This window comes from Crassostrea angulata, chromosome 3, assembly GCF_025612915.1.
Source record: "Crassostrea angulata isolate pt1a10 chromosome 3, ASM2561291v2, whole genome shotgun sequence".
NCBI classification, from domain to species: domain Eukaryota; kingdom Metazoa; phylum Mollusca; class Bivalvia; order Ostreida; family Ostreidae; genus Magallana; species Magallana angulata.
Window position 1 is genome coordinate 8,398,528 of NC_069113.1, and position 18,698 is coordinate 8,417,225.

The 18,698-nt window shown below is 32.6% G+C and overlaps 1 protein-coding gene across 5 annotated transcripts in view; it reads left to right on the forward strand.

The window, feature by feature from the left end:
- Positions 1-18,698, forward strand: part of LOC128175452 (annexin A6-like) — a 24,849-nt gene continuing 6,151 nt past the window's right edge. Inside the window, exons 1-15 of one of the 5 annotated variants that reach the window (XM_052841080.1) lie at positions 1-156; positions 1,340-1,492; positions 2,760-2,840; positions 4,098-4,216; positions 5,446-5,554; positions 5,811-5,915; positions 6,118-6,204; positions 6,788-6,808; positions 8,723-8,788; positions 12,938-13,028; positions 13,506-13,600; positions 14,253-14,366; positions 16,988-17,072; positions 17,177-17,256; positions 18,194-18,262. In XM_052841080.1, coding sequence (XP_052697040.1) covers positions 1,409-1,492; positions 2,760-2,840; positions 4,098-4,216; positions 5,446-5,554; positions 5,811-5,915; positions 6,118-6,204; positions 6,788-6,808; positions 8,723-8,788; positions 12,938-13,028; positions 13,506-13,600; positions 14,253-14,366; positions 16,988-17,072; positions 17,177-17,256; positions 18,194-18,262 — 1,206 coding nt within the window. In that variant the 5' untranslated portion in view covers positions 1-156; positions 1,340-1,408. Of the gene's footprint in view, positions 157-233; positions 434-1,339; positions 1,493-2,759; positions 2,841-4,097; positions 4,217-5,445; positions 5,555-5,810; positions 5,916-6,117; positions 6,205-6,787; positions 6,809-8,722; positions 8,789-12,937; positions 13,029-13,505; positions 13,601-14,252; positions 14,367-16,987; positions 17,073-17,176; positions 17,257-18,193; positions 18,263-18,698 lie in introns of those variants that run through there. The other 4 variants (XM_052841079.1, XM_052841083.1, XM_052841082.1 and 1 more) reach the window with 4 other exon arrangements.

Consider the following 18,698-nt stretch of genomic DNA (forward strand, 5'->3'; position numbering starts at 1 on the left):
TCGTCTTCAAATTCAGCATATTTGTTTAACGGGTCGATGGTGTACACTATAATCCATTCATAGTGCAAATCAAACAAACGAGTTCATAAGGGAAACAGTCTTGATCCACCTGATAGTCTGAATAATAAAAAATGAAGAGGCTGGAAAAGATGCAAGGTAGGAAATTGTCGCCAGGTGAGAGAGACAGTTAAATGGCCGGAGATCAATTTGTAGCTCGTCTGACTTCAAACTGTGTAATGACCCGTCTCTATGGCGCTGGGCCGTTTACTGTTAGCACAGGTAGAAATATATATGTGGCAGATTAAATTTAATCTCTTTTTGGAACCGTTCGGTGTTTTCATGTTTGCGATCAATCGAGACATTTAAGTTTGAAATGACATCCGCTTGCTGTGTTTTGAAGTGGTAGATGTGGTTGTATATTGCTCCATAACAGGTAACGTAGCAAGTTCTCTATCTAACACTATAGGTGATGTTTTTGTTACATGTCATCCGCAGAAATTATCATTACATAATTTATAGTTTGATGAAGTTCAGAGTCTGAGATTTTTACCTATGATTATATAAAACGCTATCTATATACGTATATTTATGGTGAGCCATTTTAGACATGAATTTTCTGTCGGTTTAAACTGCTTTTCGATGAACAGAAAGATAAGATACGTTTATATAGATAACATGTTTCTTATTATTTGTATACAATTATATAAGCACATTTAATTCTAAACAACAAGAAACTAATTTGGACGGTTAGCCACGATCGACTAAGAAACAATCAAGACCATTAGATATTCTGATACGATTGCCATTTCATATTCCGATGACATTTTAAGAATTTGAATATTTTTATTTGTTAAAGATTGAGTTCTAATAGGTGCTAGTATATTGCCCGAGAATCTGACTTTTGTAGTGTTCAGTACTGCTAGAGTTCAACACGGTGTCAGTTTTGTATTTGATTTTCAAATAATGTTTGTTAATGTGAGAGAGAAAGAGAGAGAGAGAGAGAGAGAGAGAGAGAGAGAGAGAGAGAGAGAGAGAGAGAGAGAGAGACGTCATTAAATCAACATCGAAAGTATTCTACATGCATGAAAGAAAGTTTATTCTAAAATAAAAATTGGCTGTCAATTTGATAACAATACGAAAGCTAGACCAATTTAAAACAACTATGTGTATACAGAGACTTCATGAATTCCTAATTTATTAGGTGTACCCCCCACTAATAAGGATGATATAATCCTTCCATTGTTATAAAGTAATTAAAACATTGAACATGTATTTTAAAACTGGCCTCCATCCACTGTCTGTGAATATTTAATTTTCTTTTTTCTCTCTGTGATTGCAGGGTTAAATCATGCATTATTCATAGCCAGTCTCTAAAGAAGAACACGGACAAATTATAACAGACAAAACTATGCCAGGACCGGGTTTTCCAGTGGCTAACAAAATCCTGTATAAATATGAGCAGGATCGTGCCTATCGTCTCCACAGGCAGAAGGTGAGGGTTAGGGTGGGGGGGGGGGGGGGGGGGGGGTTGGGGGGTAATGGGAAGAGGTTATAGGTCTAAAGTACCATTTATTAACCCTTTGCTATGTTGGAAAAATCTGCAACCTGTTGTAGAGTGAAAAAATGTTTATTAATGTATAAAAAGTCGTTCTGTAGCGGTTTTGAGTAGTGTAAATTCTTACTGGAGTATGTGCTCCCCGCTTAAAGTACAAGATATTTGATAATTAGTTGTGGCTCTTTATTTCCAAATCAATGAGATTTAAACACACAGTGGCTTTGTAAGGCAAAAACCATTTACTTTGCTGAAAAAATAACAGAAAAGGGTAATTAAGTTGTTTTTTCTTTGTTATTATTTGACTAGAAATGAAACTCCTCAAGTTCATAATCACACAAAATTTGCAGAAATTTCAACGTATTTAAAAATGGCTCCTGCAGAATGATATTTGTAATTGAACAAAAATTTAGGGTTTTAAACTCGATAAGACTGAATCTTAACTCCAGAATAAATAGCTGGATCACAAAGGAATGAATAAAAGTGTCCAAGACGACACCCAAGTAACTCTAGATCAGAAAGAAAAACAGTTTGTACATTTAGTCAGGGCCTGTAGATGTTCATCTTATGTTGTGTCTAGCGAAGCAGAAAGTCATTTAAACTACTGGAAATCCTTTCCATTTAATCCAATTTTCGTTTTTATTGACACCTACGTTTTTACAATTCTAATATATACCTTTTCTCATGACTATCTCGGAAGGGGGCAGCTTAATGTCAATTTAATTCTAGTTTTAAAAACAGGTGCAAGTCTTTACACGTAAATGTAATATTTATTATAAAATATCATTAATTTCGAATTCAAAGAGTCCATGACACAACAAACGTTAATGTCACACAAATTACTGAAAATGCTGGAGTTTTAGCTGTAAAGTAAAAATTTAAGAAAGAATTGAGCATCACAAGTTTAATCCAACTTGTACAAGTAATTAATATGAAAGGATGCGTGTGCTATTTACAGTACGTCTTAATTCTATAAGAACTCGTCCCAAGAGGCCCATATGCATGCATGATACACAATTTTACGTAATATATAAACATTTTATTAGCCTTTAAAAAGATGATTCATTTTTTCTCCACGTCTATACATTTTCTTTCTTTTGTTATCATAATACTGAAATTTTTTTTAAAGAGAGCAGGTGGGATTAAAAATGAGCTGTTCGTAGTAGAATAGTTCTTTCATTAATAACGATTTAATTTTCAATTATAGGTCAATGCCTCTAGGCCAACGGTCAAAAATAAGCAACCTAAAAAGTATCCTCACCTAATTCTCCAGCTGAAAAAAATACAGGTGAGTCATTCAGGTATCTTCACTAAAACTCTGAAATTGTCTAAAGGTGTTTTATTTTGTGTGGAAAATGAAGTACTTGTGAAAGAAAATCAATGAAAGCTATTAAATAATTTAGCTTGAAAAATAAATTTCTCATGAATAATCTATTACTGCCCAAACGTTACATTCAATTCCAAGTGAAAATGAAAATACTGACACCTGAAAAATAATTCAACCAACATGCAACTTACATTATAGCTATGCATACCGAATAAAAATCACAGAATTTCTTGTGTCAGAATCATATTGATTACTAGTAATTAGCATGAATAAGCAGCATGCCAATACATAAAAATGTGTATAGACTAATGGTATAAATTTTACATGCATATATAACGCAGTGTTGTATACATATCAACATCATTAGGATAATATGTCAACAAGTTTAAGGTGCAGTTGTATTTCTATAAGCTACCAGAATTCGTTGTATGTCAAAAGCTTTTGCAAAAATATTTATGAATAAGCATATTTAAGTTTTATGTCATTATAGTTAAGTTGTATGCCAGTATAGTTAATTTGTATGCCAGTATAGTTAAGTTGTATGCCAGTATAGTTGAGTTGTATGTCAGTATAATGAAGTTTTTTGTTAGTACACATGTATTATAAACATAGTTAATTTTTATGTCGGTATAATTAAGTTGTATGTCAACATAGTTGAGTTGTATGTCAGTAAAGTTAAGTTGTATGTCAGTAAAGTTATGTTGTGTGTCAGTATAGTTATAGTTGTATGTCAGTATAGTTAAATTGAATGTCAGTATAGTTAAGTTGAATGTCAATATAGTTAAGTATATATCAGAGCATAAATAATTATGTTCTTTGTCAAGAAGGTCAAGTTTTATGTTAACAAGATTAAATAATAGTTCTACAAATAATACGTTAAATGCCAATAACATAGAGAGTAATTAAGTTGAATGTTAGGATAACAAATAGTATATACTACTTGGATGCCAATATGATGAAGTTGCATGTCATCAAAATTAAGATGCATTAAAAATTCTTAAGTTGCATGTAATTTGCATGCACTGTGAAATCATTTAAAGTGTTTTTACATCTGTATCAAACTGGAGAAATACATGTACAGTTTTGCATGCATATATGGATTCTCGGTTATCTGTAGTAAAACTAGTTGTGTTGTGTTGGGGGGGGGGGGGTTATATTATTTTCTCTCTAGTAATCACTTGTTCCTTTTCACTTTAATGTTTTGTTGATATTCTACAGTTAGAAGAAGAAAGACAGGCCGAGGTGGATCATGAGAATCGTCTGCTTCTACAGAAAATGTCAAAAATCATGAAGGAGCCAGCTTTGGTGGATTCCTGGAATGAATATCACACGAAAAGGTTGTTATCAGTTCTCTGTATCGTTGTGATAAAACTGAACCACAGTATTCGTAGCATTTTTTTCAATTGATTTTGCATTTTAGACATTTGTTCCACATCTCCACGGTAAAACAGGCTTTTAATACATTAATAATCCCCTATTTCATCATTCTTTTGAAAGCTTTCGCAATTTTTTAAATTTCATCAATAAATTACAATATATTGCAAAATTCTATTATATTTGTTCACGAAGCATTGTGTTTCATCATCAAGTTTTACCGAGATTTATGTCTGTCTCATCAGACTAATTGTTTGTTTGTTGTATAGTAGAGATGATGAGTGGTCCTGCTAATGACCCAAAACTCTTGCTCAAGATCAATACGGTGCAAAAGAGTATGAATATATGCAGTATCATTAGCAGGAAATAATTAAAAATTTAAAACCTAAACTGAGATTTAATGGATTGTATCGAGAAAAATATATATAGCCTTAATATTTGATCAAAATCAATAGGTATCAAATAATGGTTCCCTTTTATTCAGCTTTGGAAAACATAATTGATGAACGCAACAATCTCTTCTATGATATTCTAAAAGACTATACGACAATATCATAGTGACTTGAAACTTCAGAGTTCCGTATTGATTTCAAAATATTTACGGTAACCTACACACGTTCGTGTATTGATTATTAGCTTTGATTTTCAAACAATATCTTAGATTTGGTTCCTTCTACACGAGCTTGTTTCTTCTGAACTGTTTGCTGTCCAGTTTTCAGGCGAGGGGCAAAATAAGAAATCAATCAAATGACCCGTCGGAGCGTGTCGGCAATTAATTAGAACACTAGATATACAATTGGTCATAGAAATGTTCATTGTATCTTTCACAGCTTTCATATTTAATCAATATACTTCTGTATTAAGTTTATTTGATATTGACCGATTGGTGACCCCCTGAGGTTGTTAATTGACAATTTGGTTGATACTGCATTGTCAGAGACATTGGCGAAACTGTCGCTCGCAAAACTATTAAAAATATGGCTAAAGATAAAAGGTTTAATTGCATTTCAAATAAATCTGAGCATAGCTATATACAATGTATTTAGTAAATAACACAGAAAACTCAACAGACCAAATACAAACAAAATCTTCTACAAAATAAAGATAATTGCTGCTTTACAGAAACCTTTCAGCGGTTATAGTATTTTGTATAAGAGAGAAATATTTATTTGTATTTTTCTTTCTCTCTCAGTCTCAACCTTCCACAGCGAGAAAAACAGCTTCGGGAAATTCAGATGGAAAACATAGGACTGGCTAAGCGGTTAGAACACACCAGGCCCGTAATCAGGAGCGATGAATTGGTAAATGAGGGGGAAAATACAGAAAAATCCCAACAACACCCTTCATGTCTCGAATAAGCACTTTTAACGAGTCAAAATAACCTCTTCTCAACTGGGAAACCACGTTAAATTTTGATTAACTTTTTCAAAATATTCTGGGTTTAGTTTTTTTCCACGTATGTATACCACACAACTTGATTTTGATGTCCCTTTTCATTCATTGTATTTCATTGTAAGATAAGGCACTTGCTATTTGGTTGAATACGTCTATTAATAGGAGGGAGAATACCAACAGAAAAAATACCTGCAGATGCTGTGGAATGAGAATTCTAAAGATTACGATATGGTCATCCCCAGGCACCAACGTTACAGACAGCTCAGGGTACAAGTCAATCTTAACTATACAGGAAAATATTGTTTTGCATCAATTTGGACATCTTTGTAAAATAACTATTTTGTTGTTTTTTTAATGTTAAAATGAATCGTAATGTACAACTGTGTGGAAGACATATTAAAATCTCACATATAAATGTAGTCTTATATTTGAGTAAGGAAAATATATGATTGCTATATGTCTGATGTAGAAAATGAAAGAGGCCGAACTGGCCAAAGAAAGAGAAGAGAAGGTAGCTAATGGAGAAGATGACAAGAAGGAATCTCTACCACCCATTGTATGTATCTTAAACATCCATTATTTACTGTTCATTGATCCCCGCCATCAATTGTTCATATCTCAAGACCCTTTAATTGAAATATGGTATCTATCCGACCTATAGTATTCATTATTTTTACTTGAGATATTATTCATTTAGAATTTTATTGTATTTATAAACTTTGAGTTTATTTATCTGTTGTTTACATGTTGTTTTATCTTCTTGGGTCCTCCATTGGCCATTACCTTGTGTACTGTTTGAAAACCCAGTCTTAATTAATATCACCTCATTTACTGTGTGTATTTATGAACCCATTATGTAAACCATACTATAAGATGGTCAAAATATTCAATTCAAGTTAGTTTGTATTTATTCGTTTTAATTTTGTTTAATTTTGTCCTCTTTTTGTTTCCTTTAATTTTCATTTCGAAGTGCTTCAATTTGCTAGCTTACACTTCCAATTAAAATACACAATCAAGTTTGACGTGTTTTAACTCGAGCTATACTTGATGAAACAATACAGAATTGGCATTAAGAATTCTATATATACTTTGTAATTATGCTCAATGTCCAGGGTGTATATGTCAAACATTCTTTACAGAAAAAACCTTCAGAATCCCAGGTACATGTATATGAAAATTGTTTTCTTTTTCCACATGCTTTTTGTGCTTTATCCGCTTTGAAATCATTCAATGAATCCACTGCCGTCCCTCCGTATTATTGAACAGATATTGATGGGAGTTTATATATTATAAATTAAATCGCTCTTTGAAAACTATTTCTTCATGGATTTTAAGAAGTTCCAGAGACAACAAACAAACTATGTTCATTGACAAAGAACTGATTTATTTCACGTAAATTCTGTAGTAATTGTTTGGTTTGGTTTTAAATCATTGAGATTCCAATTAAGAAATACCATAAAAAATCATTTAAAAAGTTGTGGATAAGGATAAAATTTTTCGAAATCCATAAATATATAGATTTTTATGAAAAAGGGGTAAGATGTGTAACATGTCAAAAAACACAAGAAAGTAAATAAACAAAATTTGTGCATTCAGCAAGTTTGCAAGATTAACTGTAATAGTCTGTCCCAAGTTATTGCTTCCATCACTTTTTGATGATTTTTGATAAAAATACACATATCTCTGAAAGAAGTACATTTGAAATCAATGAAATGGAAAATATCCACGATATCTTCATTGACAAATTATCCCTATCCACTTATAAAAGCTTACAGGAACGAAAACAAATTTCTTACGGAGATTTTTAATGGGAAATGTTTACATCTTTTCTCCATTCGGAAGTACTCGTGGCACCTCGCGCAATTTTTCAACGTTATCATACGGGATTATTAATGGCTGATGCAATGCAAAATCCCCGTAGACTTTCTATTTTTGGATGTGTATTGAAACCTGAAGCGGTAGGGGGGGGGGGTTCAAAACAGATAATCTGGACATTTTTCATATTAGTGGATGAACGTAGTTTGAGCTCAAAGGTATTTAATATTATCGAAATATCAAGCGAAAAGTGGTTGAAGCTCAACTCGGGACAAAGAATAAGTCTCTTGCAAAGCGTAAGACAGTATACAGGATGCATGAACTACTTGAAGAAAAGATGCCATTAGATGCATTTGATCAATTTGTGCTAACAATATTGTCTCCTTTTTTACCCTTTTCAATTTTTTTGTGCTGAAAGATACCGGTAAAATAACCAATACATTTCTGCAAAATATCTTTTTCAGTAAATGCATGCTGTATATTTAAACTAATGCTTCATTGATAAATCAATTCTGGACCAGAATCTGGCGATAACGTTGAAAATTTCCCGTCTCTGTCAACGATTCAGGAAGAATACACGCAATTTAACAAACCGTAGAATTGCCACAAGTAAAATCGTCTTCTTTCTTTGAAGAAAAAAATCTCAAAGCTTGAATCTAATATTGCCCTACTACATGCAGTGTACGAATGGTTGATTTCATAATCCGCTTAATTAATTTGAAATAGAGAAGTGTAGAGAACAAAAATGCCGAAAAATATACATTGCCTTTAGTTAGTTTCGTGTACTAGTATCTTTTTTTTAACACAATATTAGATGTTTTTGAATTATTTTGAGCAATAATTCAGTCTCTGACAGCTTTTTATTAATTCATACGAACTGCTTTGAAAATCGTATCGATCAATAAAAAAGCAGTGTACATACTAAATCATTAATATTTGATTTTTTTTTCAATGTTTTTTTTTTCATTTATGTCGCAACTTGTGGGGTTTTATGGCATCTTTTTTTGCAGCATCAGCAGGCACAATAAATCATATTGTAAAACAAATTACAGTAGTACATGTAATTGCTTAAGGCACCAAATTAATCAGTGTCTATAGAAATCATGATATTGACAGATTACAAATTATCACTTCAGTTGTAATTCGAGTACTACCCCAGCAGATTATAAAGCTTCTTAGAGTGCTTCATTACTCCTGTATATGTTCACCTCACAGAAACCAGGCAGTGAGCACATTTCTTTTTGCATTTTACCCTCTAGACAATTCGATACAACGCAGACACGTACAGATCGACTAGGAGTGACAATGGCGACAAAGAACGCAAGGTAGATACACCGCTTAACCTTCCCCAAGTTTGGCTTGTGCTTCACAGCTTTCGCTTCAATTGCTTGTTTGTTGCTGCCATAGAGTATTGTGTTTTTATTAACTTTTTGTTTACGTCTTTCATATTTGGTATTTAAACGGTTTGAAATAACATTTTCTTTTTGTTTTTGGAAATATTCATCGAATAATATATTTATTTATAACAGTTGTCGGGTATTAAAAATTGTTATTTATTACTTTTCATATTGAATAATGTTTAACCAGACAAGCGCCTCTACTGATTTACTAATTAATTAATCATAACACAATCCAATTATTTCTAGAAACAATCCAAAATTCCCGCTAGGCTTTTGGATATATAGACAAGAGTATGTATATGGCGATGAAGGGACTGGATTTGAAGGTGTTGGCGATTGAACTCGAAGAAGATTCCCGTGGAATTTATTATTATTTTTTTTTTTACCTTTTATGAAAATAATGGACTCTGTTCATGAATTGCAAATGAAAAGTGATAAATATTATATTTAACATTTGTAATTTGCTTGTACTTGCCTCTCCATGTGTCAGTCTAGAGGTACTAGTAGTTTCTTCTGCTTGAAAAGCCCGCGGCTGACGGCATAGATTTTAATTTCTATGGGATCACAACAATAGGTTGTGCTCAGCTGTTTATGTATTTTCCTCTATTTTTGTAGAAACTCTTTTGTTTGTATGCAAGTGCTTCGGTTAGTGTTCTGTTGTATTTTTGCAGTATATTGTAATTAATGCATACCATTCACTTTGAAGAGAAAAATGAGAAATCTCTATCAAATGTACTATGGCCGACGTCCCAAATCCGCCGACTCTCTACAGGTAACGACGTAATACACACAAACACACACGTTGCCTTGTTCAAATTCACGCACGGAAAAAGTGTGTCCACATTATACATATTATATATCTATGTCTGAAATAATTTATTATTACACTGTACATGTTGTACCAAACCACCGGCCTGTAAAAATCAGAAAACAACCGTACTCCCCTGAGATGTAAGTAATTGAATTATTGTTCTTGCTTCCAAAAAAAAAAGTTCTCTCCTGATCGAAATATGGCACAAAATTCCAAGGAATTTGTCAATAGTGATAACCTGCTCCCGGGAGTTTTCGATACAGTTATCGACATTTCTTATCGGTGAACAGAAATGGAAAGAAAATTGAACAAAAACACGCCGTTGAATGGCTATAGGTTGTGTTATCAATGTCCACGGAAATATTTTATTTCTTTGTTAATTGCAAAAGGAAGACAGACGTTTCGGCAATGCTTCGAAAAATTCACAATGATTGTGTTATTCTGAACTAATGATTTGTTTACGCATCCTTGCCAATAAATATCTGGAGAGGAATTAGAAGCAATCATAATACAGTCACACATACTCAGTATTACTAGTAAATTACTCATGTACCACTAATTAATCACGAATTTATTACCACGACCAAGTGTGTGTGTGGAAGCTCAACATTTTTGTTTTGTTGTTTAATACGCCTGTCTCTGTTTGTTGTTTTATTTTGTATGTTACTAACTATAGCAATGTCATTACTCATTCTTAAAATTTAAAAACTTGATTGTTATATTAAAATAAAATGCATATATTTACATATTACTTAATGTATGTTAGCTTGTTATTTCATGTATCGTTTGATATACATATTGTTTATATTCGATTGATGATTATAACAGTGCAATTATATCAATATCTTTAATGCAACCCAGGTCATTAAGTACATGTGGAGTAATTAGATTCTTTACGTTGCTAAAACAGCGCCATTCGTTATGTATCTTTCATTTCAACTTTGTACAACAGAAATTACAAATATAAGTTTACATTTCTCCTTCATAACTTACGTAAGACTGGTTTGCGTCTGGATTGACAAGAAATATTAATAAAATGTTATTATTGACTTTGACATGCCCATGGAATTGTTCTCATACAGTTTTAACTGTAATTAAACTATTGACGGTGTACTTTACACAGACAAACACTTGTACAAATACAACCTCCAGGACCGTTTTATAAGTAAACATCGAACTTGTTATGTTTCTGAACTTAGACAAAAGGTAAGTAACATACTTTGCAAACACAGTAGAGTAAACTTATTTCTTATTCATGGCGAACGCTTAGAAACCTCTGATTATTCCATTTTGTATGTAGTAAATGTTAAACAAGCATTACATAATTTGCTTTTGGTTGAGGGTCTTAACTTTTATTAGAAATTTATATATTTTTTTTAATTTATTATTCTATTCTTCTCCAAACGTCCTATTTCTTGGTCAATTTGAGTTGTATTTACTCGGAAATTTTGCAACAGCACTAAAAATGTATTCCTCAATAACATGGATTTAACTTCTGTTACTCAAGCATTCTACTGATTGAAACAATTTCGCGATTTGATTCATTGTCTTTTTTTAAATGATTGCCTTACATTTCGTCTCTATAATACACCTCTTCTTTGAAAAATTTATGATTCATATATTTGAAAATATGAATAAAAGATTTTTTTTTGTTCTCATAAATAATTTTTACTATAAAAAATCAAACGTCTTATAGACCTTATACTGGATCTATTAGATATCAATATCAGGCATTTTTTACACCAAATTTTAAATTATACAGTGTTTAACTTCCAACCAAATCTGATTTTATACCCTCTGATAAAAAAAAACCCCAAAAGCATATGAAATAATTAATAGAAAATAGCCCTCTTCAAACAATAAAATCACGTTTAAGAAAATTTTCTTTACTATCTATAAAATATAATTTTGGTGTAGCATTCCACATTAAATACAACGAGAGTAAAATAGCATAGTAGGAGTTTAACAACCTTAGAATTTCAAAATAATTTCATAGAAGCATTTTCCGAAGCAAGCAAAACACTTTATGACTTAAAAAATCACCTACGGCAAGTTCCATGACAAATAAAATGGATTGACATTGGTGAAATATTGATGAAATAAAATGTGCATGATTGCTTCTGAGAAAACGTTTTCCGTATGGACTGTATCACGGTGTATAATTTAAACGTGAGTGATTCTCTGCAGGATGAGTTTTTTCCACTGAGTTTCAGTGGGAGTTGAGGTGGGATTTGAAAGCAACTTTCAGTTTATGTTATAACGTCAACGAAGGAGTCAGGAGTTATGCTATGCTATGCAATATCTAAACGCATTTTTTCACCATTAACAAGTAACTGATAGTGATTAAATTCTATGTTTGTAGTTAGTTGAAGTAGTTGAAGTAAAAACAAACTAAATTCTAAGTAATTTACGTAGATAAGAAATAATAATTTAAGTTGATACATTATGTGAAATGACAATGATAAATATCATAATCATGTATAAATTCTAGAGACGATTTTTTTCTTTTCACTTAAGCGACACTAAATGCAATACGGCTTGAATATATACCCAGTACTGGAAGAATATATAGTTTGATGGAATTGTATTATTTCTAAAAATCCTTTTTAAATATCTGCAAGAGATGTAGACAACAAAAACATTGCCAAACTAAAGAGATTGGAAATGTTTAAAAGTAGATTGAATTCTAGACTCTAGAAAACAGTATGTTTGAAAATGATACAAGCAATGCATCACTTCAATTTTAAATATTAGCAAATGATGTTTTGACGTGCAAAAAAGAAAGAATAAAGCTAGGTCAAAAGTTTGTATTATTAAACTTTCCACGGCATTGTACTTATGGAGCAAAACATTGGATCATGCATTGAAATTGAGAAAACATTTCTTTAATCGTAGTCTTAAAGTTCATACGTCAACATAAAGGCTTAAAGGTCTGTGAAAAAGTAGCAAAATGAGAGAAATTTCCGATTAAATTACAATCTATAATGTGATATTTGTAACAATTAAGCATGAAATCATTATTTAACAATTTTAATGCATATGTTTTGAGCGAGTCTTAGCAAAAAGGAACAGTTAAATGTAAGACTATAAATCACATGTAAATTCAGTTTCTAGAACGAAATATTTCATTCAATAATTGAATAATAAACTACCTCTCCCTCACTCTGTATCTCTTATATATCTCTTTTCTATCCCCATATTTTCCCTTCTCTCCCCCTATTCTAATTAATAAGTCCATACTTACCCCTATGCTTCCCTTGTAGTCGGACGATGGTAGTACTATGGACAAGTCCCAGTTTAGTTCCCAGGTGGACAACGACGCCAAGGCACTGTTCAAGGTCGCCAAAGATCTCGGTAAGCCTCGGTTCTTTGAAAGTTAATATAACGAAATCAAATTAATAGCTCCTTTCTTTTAAGCAGATCTCTGTGGTGTCGGTAACAGCGATGTTATGTCGTCAGAATGCTTGTTTCGAGATGAGGCCTATTTCTTTGTTAACAATTACAAACTGGGAACATTAAAGGAGCCGTTAGAAGAAAACATTAAGACAATGCCCATTTGATGTAAATCATTTTGTAAAAGTGACGAGTCGTTAATCAAATCTAAAATGAAATGAAACAATCATATCTGATCCTCAAATTACCACCGTATTCTTCTTTGGACTCCATTTTACGGTTGTTTGTCCCAATATGTTTGTGAACCCTTTCTCTTTAGTATTACATCGTCCTTGCATATATTTCTATGATATCGGTATTTTTTTATTGTATGAATTCTTATTATCTCTCTTAGACGGTATGCTAGTAGGTATTGATAAACCTTGCTTACTTTTATAGCCCAACCCGAGGATGTCTTTATTAGAAACTTAGTTCGAAGAACACCAGCACAAAGAAAAAAGATATCTGAAAGATTTAAAGAAATGTATAGTTTGGTAAGAACAATTTATTAAACTTCTTAAGTGATTGTTTTACATTCTTATTCATGTTTCGCTTTCAAATACTACAGTACCAAATAGACCCAACCTAACACCATAGTAAACCCCAACCAAACCACGGGTTTAGTTTCTAGGTCAACTTTGGGTTTAATCCGGGTTTACTTTTTTGAAAATATGGGTCCACTTGGGGTTTACTTAGGGTTTACTCGGGACTTTACTTTGGGTTTACTCGAGAATTCCTTTTGGGGTCAAGTGTGAAGCAGACCTGTATCTTATCTTACCATCTTACTGCCTGTAATTCCTGCCCCTTGTATTCCGAATACACATGTAGCGTCTGCTTTCAGGGGTATACTTCTGATCGGGGTGTACTCTCTGTGTCCACTCTGGGTTTACTTTGGGTTTACTCTGGGTCCACTCTAGTAAACCCGTACCAAACCCAGAAAGTAAACCCAGGGTTTAGTTGGGGTTTACTTTCTGTTAGTTTGGGTCTGATCGGTACTGTGTATACAAGTACATATTTTTGGAGTTACATTAGATATAATTTCTAAAACATATCACAACTAATGCACCGTTCGCAGAGGTAAAAAAAAAAAGTCAACTTAGGTCAAAAAGTTGACAATTCAGTCAAATTTTCCTCCTTGTTTTTCAGGATTTGGCGTCCGAGCTTCGTTCTGGTCTTGGAGAGGACTGGGATTGTGTCATAGAGGCTTTATTAAAGAGCAAGGCCACAGGGTCGGCCAAGTTACTTCACGACGCATTAGAGGTAGACCAATCGTATCATACATGTGTAGGAGTTAGAGAAGTATTGAAACAAGATATCTGTGAGCCAATGCTCACTAGTGATACCCCCGCTCTGATGTGAATATGCAAAATAAGCAAAGTCGACATTTAACAGAAAGCTGGCATCCGATTGGTACAGAAATATATCCCACAATATGGCATGCCTAAACAAATAGTGTGTTAAAATTTCAAGCATCTGTGATAAATAGCTGCTGAGAAATCTTTGAGGAAAATGTTTGAAAATTTTGGCTAAAATAAACAAAGTCGTCATTTAACAGGAAGTTGATGTCCGATTGGTACCAAAATATATTCCACGTAATGGCATGCCTTAACAAACACTGTGTAAAAATTTCAAGCATCTGCGATAAATAGCTGCTGAGAAATCTTTGACGAAAATTTGTTTGAAAATTTTGGCTAAAAATAAACAAAGTCATTATTTAACAGGAAGTTGACGTCCGATTGATACAAAAATATTTCCCACAAATGGCATGCCTAAACAAATAGTGTGTTAAAATTTCAAGCATCTGCGATAAACAGTAAGTGAGAAATCTTTGACAAAAATTTGTTTGAAAATTTTGGCTAAAAATAAACAAAGTACTCATTAAACAGGAAGTTGACGTCCGATTGGTACAAAAATACATCCCACGATATAGCATGCCTATACAAATACTGTGTAAAAATTTCAAGCATCTGCGATAAACAGTTGCTGAGAATTCCTTGACAAAAATTTGTTTGAAAATTTTTGCTAAAAAAACAAAGTCATCATTTTACAGGAAGTTGACGTCTGATTGGTACAAAAATATATCCCACGATATGGCATGCCTATATAAATACTGTGTAAAAATTTCAAGCATTTGTGATAAATAGTTGCTGAGAATTCTTTGACAAAAATTTGTTTGAAAATTTTTGCTAAAAATAAACAAAGTCGTCATTTAACAGGAAGTTGACATCTGATTGGTACAAAAATATATCCCACGATATGGCATGCCTATACAAATATTGTGTAAAAATTTCAAGCATCTGCGATAAATAGTTGCTGAGAAATCTTTGACAAAAATTTGTTTGAAAATTTTTGCTAAAAATAAACAAAGTCGTCATTTAACAGGAAGTTGACATCTGATTGGTACAAAAATATATCCCACGATATGGCATGCCTATACAAATATTGTGTAAAAATTTCAAGCATCTGCGATAAATAGTTGCTGAGAAATCTTTGACAAAAATTTGTTTGAAAATTTTGGTTAAAAAAAATGCGCAAAGTCGTCATTTAACAGGAAGTTGATGTCCGATTGGTGCCAAAATATATCCCACGATATGGCATGCCTTAAGGTATCCCACTCCTCAATGTTGTTGTATCAAGATTTTCTTGAGAAGTATATCATTGAAATCTGTAGACAAAACAAACTTAAAAAATACAAAGATAATGGGGGATCAGTATCCATCCCTCTGAGTTATGGCCCATTTGATTTGACCTTTTTGCACCTAAAATGCAATTTCATCCTGATTAGGATTTGTTGTCAGTATTTTTGATCAAGCAAACTTATTTCTTCAAATATTGTTTTTAATTATGCACAATGGTCACACTGAATAGAGGGATTACGAAAAAAAATTGTACAAAGCTGCATAAATTTTTGTGTGACCTTTTTGCACTTAAAATAGACAATTTCTATAATAGTTACAATTTGATTTGAAATGAGAACTTCTTTTTTTAAAAGAATTTTAGATATAGGGCTTCAAAGGTAAAATTCTCGCAAAATTTGGCTTCAAAAAATTCAGACATGTTCTATATATATGCATGATTTTATGCTAAACGGCTATCACATTCTCAAGATTTGATTTTGTACATGTCACACAGAACCTATAAAATATGTTACAAACATATCAAATGTTAAAAATGTGAATAACGAATAAAGTATAGTAAAAAGAAAAGTATATTGAAAATTCATAAAATTACTTGTTTCTGTCATTTTCGTCTAAAAAACCTTCCGCGCGAAAAAATAGTTCCCCAAAAAACTTGTTTGTTTCTTGAATTCAAATGGATTTTCTTTATGAATGTTGTGTAATTATGAAATAATAATCTATCTGTGATGATTAAATAAATAAAATCATATTCATTTTAAATATAATGATCATCTGCGCAATGAAATCAAAACATGAGGAGTGAGATACCTTAACAAACACTGTGTAAAAATTTCAAGCATCTGCGATAAATAGTTGCTCAGATAAATGCGACAGAAATTTTTGTTACGGACGGACAGACAGACAGACAGACAGACAGACGGATGGACAGACAGACAGACACATAAGGGTAAAACAGTATACCCCCTCTCCTTCGGAGTGGGGGTATAATAATAATTAATAATATGGTTTATCATTAGGTAGAGGGCGTATGTTTTTATGATGAGAAAAATATATAATGCCAGGTGCCTATGTGACTGACAGCTTTAAACAAACTGCAAATTTTATGGCACGGCATTCGTTTTTAATCTGTTATGCATGATAGTTGGTGTGTCATAAACCTTTATTTAACCCTATGGTAATTGAAATATAACGCAAGCCTACATATTTTACATGTATTTGATTTCTTTCAATTGATACTCGCAGGAAGGCGACTATCCGATGGCTGTGGAAATATTATTCACGTGTAAGAACACGGACCTTGCCGATCTACGAGGATCGTTTAGGCAAGGTATTGCTGCTACAGTGTCTGATGTGTGGATTACTCTTAAAATTAATCCGCGTCGGATTTAGAGAGACAGTAAAATCTCTATGTAATAAATGCTTTATTTTTAGAGTACTCACAGAGTATTGATACGACTATCAACGAGAAAACTGAGGACCCAGAACGAAGCTTGCTCGCCACACTTGCCAAGGTGCTATATACAGTTCAATTGAGTCATATAACTTTCTCATTGGCGCATTCCTTCCCTGCAAAACTGTTATTCATGGTCTATGGTTCTACTAATTTTGATATTTTTTTCATAAACGAGCGGTTCTTTACTTTTCACTCGGCATTCCGATACTATGTGGCGTATCTCGACTACATGTTATTTTTTTATCATATGAATTATATATGCATTCAAATTCATATGATAAAAAAGTGGAATCCGATAAACGCAAGCTACCGTAGCCATTAGCAACATAAATCGTTGTTTTCTTGTGTAATTTTTTAGCACAGCCGCACATGAAAAGCTAGCATAAAGGTGTTTTCACGTTTCACAATATAGTATTAATTTTGTAATATTACCATTTTTCAATGTCTTTGTCTGTGATAACACCACGAATTGATTTTGTAGTGTATAGTCCAATACATTTCATCAATGACCATTTTAATATATAATCCTACAACTGCTAAAAATTATACAAACACAATGTATATATATGTAATAAGAAATCATTCTTTGAATATTACGTGGTGATCAAATACAGTCGGGCGTGATCAATTCTATTAAATAGCCCTTCGGGCTTAATTGGATTTGATCACACCCGACCGTATTTGATCACCTCATAATACTCAAGGAATGATTCCGTATTCCTAAAATTTTTCGGGACACGGTTCCTTTGTATTACGCGATTGGCTTCAAATGTGTGATTAATTCCAAGAAAGTTTTATCTGAAATGATAAAATAAAGTAAAAGAATTTTTAATATTGATGATTTAAAGCAAAACCCGCAATACATACCTTTTAGAGTTCTGTAATCTTATGCCCTTTGTGGGGTTGCCTTGTAATGAAAAAGTGGTAAATGGTTACTGTCTATGTATGTGTGTCATACATGTATAAACAACACTGCTATTTGGCTAACATTTCAGGGAGACAGAGACGAATCCAACAAAGTTGATGAAAGTACTGCTGAGACTGATGCCGAGGACTTATATGAGGTTGGGATACAATTGTAATATAACATTCATCTTTGTATTTCATTTGGCATGCCTGAACACCTTGATATCCTATAAGAGGTTATTGTTAAGTAATAACATAGTACACTTTTGAATATACATTACTAAGCATATCAGTGCGTGGTTATTATGGGAACTGCTTTCCTGCGACATTACGTCCATTAGAACCAGTGAACGGACAATGACCCGCGTCAATAAGAATTATTCCACAGTTTTCATGTCATAGCTGTAAGATTGTCCAAAGTCATTAAATTAATCAAGAAAATGCTGCCGTATAAGTTAGAAAACCCTCTTGAGGACACACAAGTCCTAAATTCAGAAATGTGTAAAATAAATTAGAACTCTTCAAAAGAAGATAGAAATAGTTGCTTGTGTAATTTATCGTTGAATTTAATTTTTAAAAAACGTAATTCAAAAA